Below are 9,892 nucleotides of genomic sequence, written 5' to 3'. Positions count from 1 at the left end.
CAAACACACATTCGTACAAGCATAGGGAAGAGTAACGTGAGGTAAGAGGTTGAGAAGGTGTAATGATGGGAAAACCTCTGAGTTTGTAAGCACAAACCAAGCAAACCAAACGTAATCAAATTCAATATAACCCTTCTATTGTCTCTTTAGGGTTGATTTAGTTCACACCAGTTTAGATGTTGGGAGAAAGTTGATACTTGCGGTCTGTTCGTGATGTCCGAGCTCCCGTTGTTGAGCACGTGGTTGGTTGGCTGATCCTTTGTTCTCCCAAGGGTTGTAGTGTTTGAAGTGGAGCCGCAAAAGTTTCCGAACAGTGAAATTTCCGAGCGTGGTGCGATTAACCCTTTCCGTCTGGGTTTCCGCCTGCTTTCTTGAAGGTTTCAATACTTAGGTTTGTGAGGAAGTGGTAGAGAGTTTTCAAGACAGTTTCAAAAACAGAGGCCTTTGTATGGAGCGAGGTCATGCCTACAGCGCGCGCGCGATCAGTTCTCTCCGCTCGCTCGCTGGTTCTTCTCTCTGCTCGCGCGAAACATTTTGGATTTTTGTCAGTCCTGGGGTGGGACTTGGTTTACTTGTTATCTCTAACTCTGCCTTTCTGGAAGTTAGCTGGGATTGGACGCAGGTTAAAAGATCAAGCTTAATACAATTTGCAAGTCATAATCATAAGAAACTTTCTGAGAACTTTATGAACTTTATGAGGATTCAATCTCGAGAAACAGTCAAATAATGATAATTAATCTTCTAAAATAATGACTTGCATTCTTGTAACATGACTTTCTGAACCCATTTGATTTGTTCCGTGCAGCACTTGTCTGGTTTGTTGTATTTTGAAGATCCCCTGTGCGCTCGCGAGCTGTAGTTTTCTAGCATGTAGACCTGTAATCTGCTCACAGTTCACTTCTCCTCGCGTGCAAACATCACCGCTGCGCACGATTAATATTGGCATTGATTTGCCGCCATACCTTTGGAGCCGGGAGAGAGAGGGAGGAGTTCCCAGGCAGCGTGTTTCAGAGCAGAGGGTAGTTTTTGAAGAGAGCGAGAGAGGGAGTTTAGCTTGGTCTTCAACTTTTATAGGGCGGGTTCGGATCCACCCTCCATGGAAAGTTGACCAATTAGAAGCTACCTTCCTTGAATAGTAATTTACAGCTCTTTGTCTGAGGCAGAAGAATTTGCATAAGCAAATTTTATGTAAATCGGGACAGAAATGTTAAAGTTTCTTAAAACGTTAATATGTTGCACTCATATTAAAATAAAATGTCAACGATCAATTTGTACAGCGAGTAAGCTTTTCAAAAAGTCCAAACTTGAACAGTATAAGAGGATGTTTAGCTTAGGTACAGTTAAACATTATATGCGGGGGTATTAAAACCCAAAAATATTAATACAAGTGAAAGGGAAACTTTGCAAAACATATGATTAAACATAAAGAGAGTAAAGTTTATATGAAAACAGTGTTAAACAAGCAGTTTAAATAGTCCTTTATAAGTCATTCCTGTGTTTAATGCCGCATGGCACATTCCTTTGGGTCGTAAATACCTTGGAATTAGGTTTCAAATCTTCTCTGGGCAAAGTTGGCTGGTGGTGGAATAAAATGCAAAATATTTATGTGTCTGGTCGGCCATATTCGTTACAAATATTTCTTAAGTAGCTGTTGACAGCTTTTGAAAAAAAAAAAAACAATACAAAAATAAAACAAAACAAAACAAAAAATCTGAAAAATTTGTTGTGTGTAATAACAATGGAATGATACAAGGAGAAAGTTCTGAAATACTGAAACATAATTGATACTTTATATAAAAGTCTTTTTTGGCGATGGCAGGCAGCTTAAGACACCTCTTATATGGAGAATGAACCTTTCAGACCTTAACAGGGTGTAAAAATCTTGATTGTTCTGCGGGTCTTGCCTATCAAATCTAAACTTTAATTTGTATTTTCTATTGGATTCAAGTCAAGTGTTTGTCTGGGCCATTCTACAGCATGAGTTTCTTTCTCTGAAAGCATCTGAGAGTTTCCTTGTCTGTGTTTGAATCATTGGGCCCTATCATACACCCGGTGCAGTGTGGCGCAAGGCGCGGTGCAATAGTTTTTTTTATTAGTTTCAGCTTGCCGCAAGAGTCGTTTTGAGGCATTGCGCTACGCTGTTTAAATAGCAAATGCATTAGTGCTCATTTGTACGCCCATAGGCGTTCTGGTCTAAAAAGGAAGGCGTTCTGAGGCGGACCGCTGGCGCGTTGCTATTTTGAGAAACTATAATAGATTTTTCATTAGATTAAAACTAACCCGGTCTAAACTCCGGCGCAGAGTTGCGCCTCGCTTACGCACTGCTTAATACGCAGAAGAGAGCAATGTAGGCAAATATCTTTACATATGAAAAAAATTAAATATTAAGGATATATATATAGGATATAATAAGAATAGATATAGGATATAAATATAAAGGATTAAAATATTACAAAACATATTATTTTCTAGCCTACATAAATATGAAAAATCACTGCTTTTATGTCTTCTTCATCTCGAGAGGCTTTTTCAGTTCATTCATAACAATTTGCTTTTGTATAATGTTATTATTATTAGCAGTATTATTTATTATATCCATATTTATATTTGTTTTATTAAAAACAAGCTTAGATTTGCCCACCTGTCAGGTTTTAGACCATATGGGGCACAGCATGTGTTTTAGGATATAACTCAGGTTTTTTGTTTTTGTTTTTGAGCACATTTTGTTAATATTATTCATTTATTCGTTTGCTGGAAATAAGAACTGAATTTAGAAATAGTTTTGAAATTAATATTTGCGCTTAACAAACAAAATTATTTATTTATATACTAATTGATGTCTGTGCGTAAAGGTTTTCTCTATCCAAGAGCGAATGTGAAAGTAGTTCCATAATCTCTCATTCTCACGCAGTAGATGCTCTGTTTAACAGTTTTCTGTTAAAAAACAGTTAACTGTTAAATGTTTGCTAGTGAAATGCTAATTTTTTCCACTTGGACTTACTTTGCGTCCTGTAAATAGTGAATGCGCTATTGGCGTGACGCAGCTGACTCTTAAAGGGAATGAGAGATGAGACTCTATTTGGTTTAATCTCAAAACACACCTATAAGTCATTAAGAAAATAAACTCAACCCTTTGCGCCGCGGCGCAAGGCAGATATCCCGTCCTTAAATTAGCAAAAACGCGTCCTGACAAGCCCTGAAAGCGTTTGCACCCTGCGTTTTGCGCTCTGCGCATGGACCTTCAAAATAGAGCCCATTGTCTTGCTGAAATGTCCACTCTGGTTTCACCTTCATCATCCTTTCTAATGTAGATGTTGGACTGAAGCAGCTAATATTCGTGTACAATGAAGAAGGGCAGAGGGTTGCTGAAGAAGTACTTACAGATTTCATCTGCTGTCTGGGCTTTTACTGCCTTTTTACACGTCACCTTCTTCATGTGTTCAATTCTTTTTCCATGCATGATTTAATTTTTTTACACATAACTTCATTTGGAAACCAGTTAGATTTATTTTTTTATTTTTTTATTTTATTTTTTTTTCACGGTTTCATTTTACTATGATTTTTCTGTGAAGCTGCTTTGACACAATCTACATTTGTAAAAGTGCTATACAAATAAAATTGAATTGAATTGAATTGAATTAAAATTTATATATAGATTTCTTTGGTTGTTACAAACATCCGGGGAAAATTAAAAGTCAACGGCACCTTTAGAAATATGTTTTCTGGGAAAAATGGTGACATGTTCAGTACTTAATTTCGCCGCTGTATGTACTCAAACTAGAACAGAATTATATAGGATATAAGACAGAGCCTTGTGAAACTCTATATTTAAAATAGACTATGTCTTTTAAGCTATCATTGAAGATGGCAGGGTATTTAAATGCAATTTTCTTCATCTTTAGGTTCATTGGCCAAGGATTAAAGGTGACATACGAGCACTGCCAAGGTTCTGGTGTTCGCACACTGAACACGGATCTCTCTCTGAGTCAGGTGGAGCTTCTGGAATGCCTGTACTCCACTGACAGTCACACAACAAAGAGTGGAGCCCAGTACACAGAGGTATTTTTGGTCACAAGTGGTTTGTGGTTAAACAATAGTTCCTTTTTTTTTAAAATTTTATTATTATAATTATGAATTTTGTTGTGTTTCTCATAAATTAGCTTTTCACGTTTGATGTCCCAGCAAGTAATGAATCACCTTCTCCTACCTGCCTACATTTGCTCTACAAACTTACAGAACGCAGAGGGCCACAGGTAATGTTAAAGTGTTGCATGACTTCCTCACAGTTAAGTGATTTAATATGATATGATATAATGTGTCTACATATGTCAAATTTGATACTCGAACTTTACTATTGTTTCAAATTGATCACAAGCCACTTGCAGACAGTAAACATGTTTTTACTATCAGGGCGGGCAGGTACGTCTAAGCACTGTTCCTCGCAGGGCAGAAATGCAGGTGGAGCTTGGTAAAGTACGCTCGGAGTGTGACATCAGCATTGTGGACAGGCTCAACTCTCTACTCCAGCCACAGAAACTGGTTACCACTGAGATGATGGCGTCTCACATGTACACCTCATACAATAAACACATCAGTCTGGTAAGAAATGATAGTATCTCTCTGTGCTTATACGATTTATTCACCCAAATATTTAAATCCTGTCATTAATCTCTTGAGAACCCCATTTATTTTCAGAAAACCAAATTAAAAGATTGTAGATGAAATCTGAGAGCTCTCTCATCCTCCATAGACAGCAATGGTCAGGAAATATTTAGAGTCCAACAACAAACATTGTCAAAACATTCAATGTGACTTTAATGGTTCAACTTTAATCATATGAAGGTTCAAGAACAATTTTGTGTTTCAAAAAACTGTAAACTGTTGTGTTTTTCATGTCTGCTGTCGAATGAGGGAAGATATATGTTAACGAATCATTTTTACTGTCTTTTTAGCACTCAAAATGGTTTGTTGGAACCACTGAAATCACATGGAATGTTTTGACAATGTTTTTGGTTCCTTTTTTGGACTTTGAATGTCTCTGCGTATGTGGCTTTTTATGCAGGATGAGAGAGCTCATTTAAAATATCTTAACTTGCAATCTCAAGTTGAACAAAGGTCTCAGTGGATTAATACGATATCATAGTTTAATTCACCTCCTTCATTTACTTATGTAATTTGCAACATTTTTTTTGTGTGTGTGTTTTCCTCACAAGCATAAGGCCTTTGCAGAGGTCTTCCTAGATGATAGTCGCACTCCAGCACACTGCCATGTATCCGTGTCAATAAATGCACCTCTGGTGTCGCTAGTGGTGCGGTTTCCGATCCCAGACCTGCGCTCAGATCAGGAGAGGGGACCTTGGTTTAAGAAGTCCCTGCAGAAAGAGCTTCTGCAGCTGGAGCTGGAGGATCTGGAGCTCAAGACCGAGTTCACTGGAGGAAACTCATCAGAGCAGACCAAGATGGAGCTCACTTTTAAAGAGCTCAACGGTACTGTACTATAAACAATCTCTTGATGAGACTATATAAGGGTGTACTCGCACTATGTACAGTTGTCTTGAACATGGCGAAAGCATGCTTGTCCACCCTCCTGTCTCCCCCGATGGCCCGCACTGACATTACATTCAGGCCTGGGCACGCTTACCTAAGTCATCGGCAGAATGGTCAGAAGCACTCTGGCTCAGCACAGTTTAGATTTCTTTATTTATGTCATTTGACATGGTGACACACATTTAAATATTTCGCCGAACAGGTCAGCCACTTTTCACGTTCATAAACAATCATAAAGTCCTCGTGCTGCAGGTATTAGGAGGTTTGCCGAAGGTACGCAGCTTTCATGCCTAGTGAGGGGTTTGCGTCTTTAATAACCTACGACTGTTTGTGCTCATTGAACAGTAAGAATGATAAATAAATCCATATGAAACAGTCCCTTAAAAGTCACGTTTCGCTTTCAGTTTCGGGCTTAGGCGCGTTTTGTACTCACACACAAGCGTACCACGCCAAAGCCCAAGTGAACCACGCTCACTGTGCCTGAACCCGATTCAGCGCACTCACACTTCTCAAACGATCAGGGAAACGGGCCTGGGCACGGTTCGGATAGCATAGTGTGAGTGGGCCCTAAATAAACTTGCAGCTTGTAGCTCAAGTAAATTTGAATGGAAGTGGACAATAATGATGGTATGATTTTTTTATAAGAAAAATGTTTCTCTAAACTATTATGTTTAGAAATGTGTTAAAAAAATCTTAATTCCATTAAACAAAAATTGGGGAAAAATATCCAGGGGGCTAATAATTCAAAAAGGCTAGATTTAAGTCTACTATTACTATTAAACAAATCTATCATTATTATTATTGTTATTATTTTGTATTTATGACTTGTAATATGCAACTTGTATGTTCCATTTGTGTTTGTTAAATTGTTGAACATTCTAACCAAACACAAGCACATATTTTGTATAGAGGTCCCCAAAGCTTTGTTTTGCTCATTTTAGGAGTGTGACTTTATTTTTTGCATTTGTTGTTATGTTGATGACACACAAGATCAAACGTCCTACAAAGTTTCTTTCGAGTTTCTCAAAGCTTTGTCTTGCTCATTTTAGGATATATGACATTTCTGTTTACTTTCGTTGGTCTAATTATGACACATAGGTTTGAACTTCCTCCAGATCAGTTAAAAATAACCCTTTCTGGGTCAGATGAGTGCATTAAGGGCACTAAAAACTAAAGGCTCTCCAAACTCTAAGAGATACTCCAATTCAAGTAGTATATTTCAAATGTTTATTAATATTAATAAATGGTGATGCAAATATTATTATTATTTCATCCATGCTGGTTAGATTTTTAAACATTATAACAATTCATGTCAGTGTGAAGAAAAATTAAAGTTGCAGATGTGAAATTACAGTATAGCATTGTACTTTGTAACATTTAAAGAGTGATGTTTAATTAATTAAATTATATATAAATTATTACATTTTTAATATGCTTTCTAAACCTTTTTGACTTCAATACATTTTCTTTTTAATAGACATTTAATGACACTGTGTGTTTTTTTTTGCAACTATAGGGTCATTTCAAGAAGACAAAGATCATCCCCCAGCCAGGTTCTTAAGGGTAGCTAACACAATGGAGGAGGACATGACTTCATCCTGTGGCAAATTTGACTGGCCAAGGTAATGCTGCACTCTCTGTGTTCTGTTTTATTCATAGCCATCATGTTGATCTTTATCGACAACTTCATCAAAACACAGAAGCTAAAAGCATTTTTTTCTTCTATACCCATTCAGGGTGGTTCTAAAGTTAAACCCGATGGCCGTGCGCTCCATCTTAGAGCGTATAACAGCTGAGGAAGAGGAGGAAGAAGCAGACGGTCACTCACAGGAGGAGGAGGAGGAGGAAGAAGAAGGAGCCGCACACTCCTTGAAGGACGTGTGTGACTTCGGCAAACCTGAGCCATCACCATTCTCCTCCCGACGTGTCATGTATGAAAATGAGGAGGTATTAAGATTTGTTGATTTTTTTTTTTTCTCTGTTTGATAAATAGTTACAATATTAAAGGTTATGTGAAGTGATTTAAATTGTGTTTGATGTAATCTCAACTAAAACACGAAGATAGGTTGGGACATAGTGTAGCTCCTCCCCTTTTTAAAAAAACAGTTAATAGCGTTTTGTTTTATCACAGCACTGCCAGTTAGAGTGTTTGAGCTCAAGTGCATTAAATGAAAAGCAAACTAGAAGTGTCTTAAATGGGGTGGGACATGTCAGATACTAGAGAGCATTTGATTTGGTTATGATTTGATGAGAAACTAGTATTGGTTGACATGAATAAAATCGTTAATCCATTTATTCGGAAGTGGCAAACTACAACTTTACACATTTTTTTTCACTGTTTTGGAGTACAGTAGCTTACAGATATTTTAAAAATGAATAGTACTAATACTAACATCTAAAAAATCTTTCATAGTTTAATTTCATGGGATCTTTAAGAATAATGGTTTTAAGGATTTACTTGAAAAAAATAATATAATATAATATAATATAATATAATATAATATAACATTTCAGAAGTGCTGAACTACATCAATAATTTAAACATATTTGTAATAACATTCTTAACATTTTAATAACAGATGGTCATCCCAGGAGACGTGTTGGAGATGACAGAATTCCAGGAGAAAACCATGAGCAACTCTCGTTACATCCTTGAACTGTTTTTCCCTAATGTGCAGCTCTCTTTTCCCAGTAAAGTCTTTTATGAGAAACTGCACAACCGGTAATTATTAATACATTTATAAATTAATCTACATTAACAAAATGTTATGTAAGGTTTTAAGTTGTTGCTTATTTGCTTGTTTTTTTTTTTTTATAATAGGATTAATAATGACCTGTTGCTATGGGAGCCTACTGCTCCATCTCCTGTTGAGACAGTGGAGAACATCCCGTATGGTGTGGGTCTGTCTGTAGCCAGTCAACTCATCAATACGTACAGTAAAGACAGCTTCAGTCAGTTCAGATCCACTGGCCCTGAGGGTAAAGAACATTTCCCCTTCTGCTTACTTCAATTTTTAATATCAACAGCATGGAAAGATCATAAAAGTATTGATGTTGCTAGCTCTTATTAGGGCCAGAGCACCAGGGGAACAAGGGGTATGACCCTATTGAAATGGCTATTTTATTGTTCTTCTACAAAGTGATGATGGTCTAAACATGCTTGAAACTCGCTGAGTTTCTTGAAGTGAAATCTGAAATTCAGCAGGAAGTCGAAAGTTTTTTACATTTTCAAGCCTCATATTTTAAAGGAACATTCCACTTTTTAGGCTCTGGCTCTCTCAGGAGCACGTTTAGCTTAGCTTATCTTCACATAGCTTAGCATACATAATTGAATTGGATTAGCATCTTGTTAATTTCTTGTGTATTAAGACTAACAGAAATTGATAAATTGCTATTTCATAGGTCAATATAGCTGGTAACTATACTTTTATTCTGGTGTAATAATCAAGGAACTTTGCTGCCATATCATGGTTGCAGCAAGCACATTGATATTATGCAACGCTCTTAACTAGTTACCTAGCTGGGGACAATTTTCAGGAGCTGTGTAATATTATTGCGCCTGCTGTAGCCATGGTGCGGCAGCAAAGTTCCTTAATCATTATGCCGGAATGAAAGTATAGTTTTTCCTAGAGATTTAATCAGATCAGCACCAAATTTGGCCTGTTTAATCCAAAGCCTTCTGCTTTGTTAAATTGTTAATATGTTGTGTTTTTGTTGAAGAGCATGGTCTTGTGTCCTGAAGGCATCCTCATGCTAACTTTCAGTTACAGCTCCACCTGCTAGCAGAAGGCCATTTGTTTTTACTTTTGTTTTTATATTCCTCACCTATTCCTCATTCTTGATGTGTGGGTCATTGTAATGCTGAACATTTTATCTGGAATCCTGTGTCTGTGTTTTTGTTTTGAATTGTTTTATTATTATATGTGTAGAGGAAGAGAGTGGTTCTGAGGAAGAGATCCTGCAGTATTACACTCCTGCTGAACTGGGTTATAGAAACAGAAGGAAGAAGAGAAGTAAGATGCAGCCTAAGAACTCTCAGAGCCTCTTTTCCATCCTCCTGTCTGTTAACCATGGCCTGCTGGCTCTTAACAAACAGCTGAAGGTATCATGTCAATGTTTATTTCATTTTATTGCCAAGTAATATTTACATGGCCTAATCTAATAAATGCTAATGCTTACAGCAGGATGATAGTAGCGGGCTTGAAAAAAAGCATGGTGAATTCTGGTTAGAGGTGAAAAATGGGACTCTGTTTTGCGTGACTCAGCATGAAGGCTACAAAGACCAGCATTATGTCTGCTTTCACACATCTCAGGCCTGTCTCTATCACCACGGTAAGCAAACAAT

At 37.2% G+C, this 9,892-nt stretch overlaps 1 protein-coding gene across 4 annotated transcripts in view; it reads left to right on the top strand.

Annotated features, from left to right (window-relative positions):
* atg2b (autophagy related 2B) overlaps positions 1 to 9,892 on the top strand; it is a 48,781-nt gene that overhangs the window by 17,616 nt on the left and 21,273 nt on the right. For 2 of the 4 annotated variants that reach the window (XM_073927728.1, XM_073927727.1), the window contains exons 13-22: positions 3,903 to 4,059; positions 4,161 to 4,253; positions 4,411 to 4,599; positions 5,214 to 5,487; positions 7,064 to 7,169; positions 7,284 to 7,494; positions 8,127 to 8,269; positions 8,369 to 8,526; positions 9,477 to 9,649; positions 9,732 to 9,879. In XM_073927728.1, the coding sequence (XP_073783829.1) occupies positions 3,903 to 4,059; positions 4,161 to 4,253; positions 4,411 to 4,599; positions 5,214 to 5,487; positions 7,064 to 7,169; positions 7,284 to 7,494; positions 8,127 to 8,269; positions 8,369 to 8,526; positions 9,477 to 9,649; positions 9,732 to 9,879 (1,652 nt within the window). Of the gene's footprint in view, positions 1 to 3,902; positions 4,060 to 4,160; positions 4,254 to 4,410; positions 4,600 to 5,213; positions 5,488 to 7,063; positions 7,170 to 7,283; positions 7,495 to 8,126; positions 8,270 to 8,368; positions 8,527 to 9,476; positions 9,650 to 9,728; positions 9,880 to 9,892 lie in introns of all 4 variants that reach the window. The other 2 variants (XM_073927726.1, XM_073927725.1) reach the window with 1 other exon arrangement.

This window comes from Danio rerio, chromosome 17 (genome assembly GCF_049306965.1).
Source record: "Danio rerio strain Tuebingen ecotype United States chromosome 17, GRCz12tu, whole genome shotgun sequence".
Classification (NCBI taxonomy): domain Eukaryota; kingdom Metazoa; phylum Chordata; class Actinopteri; order Cypriniformes; family Danionidae; genus Danio; species Danio rerio.
Note: the sequence above shows the minus strand (reverse complement) of the source record. Positions and strands in the feature narration are given on the sequence as shown.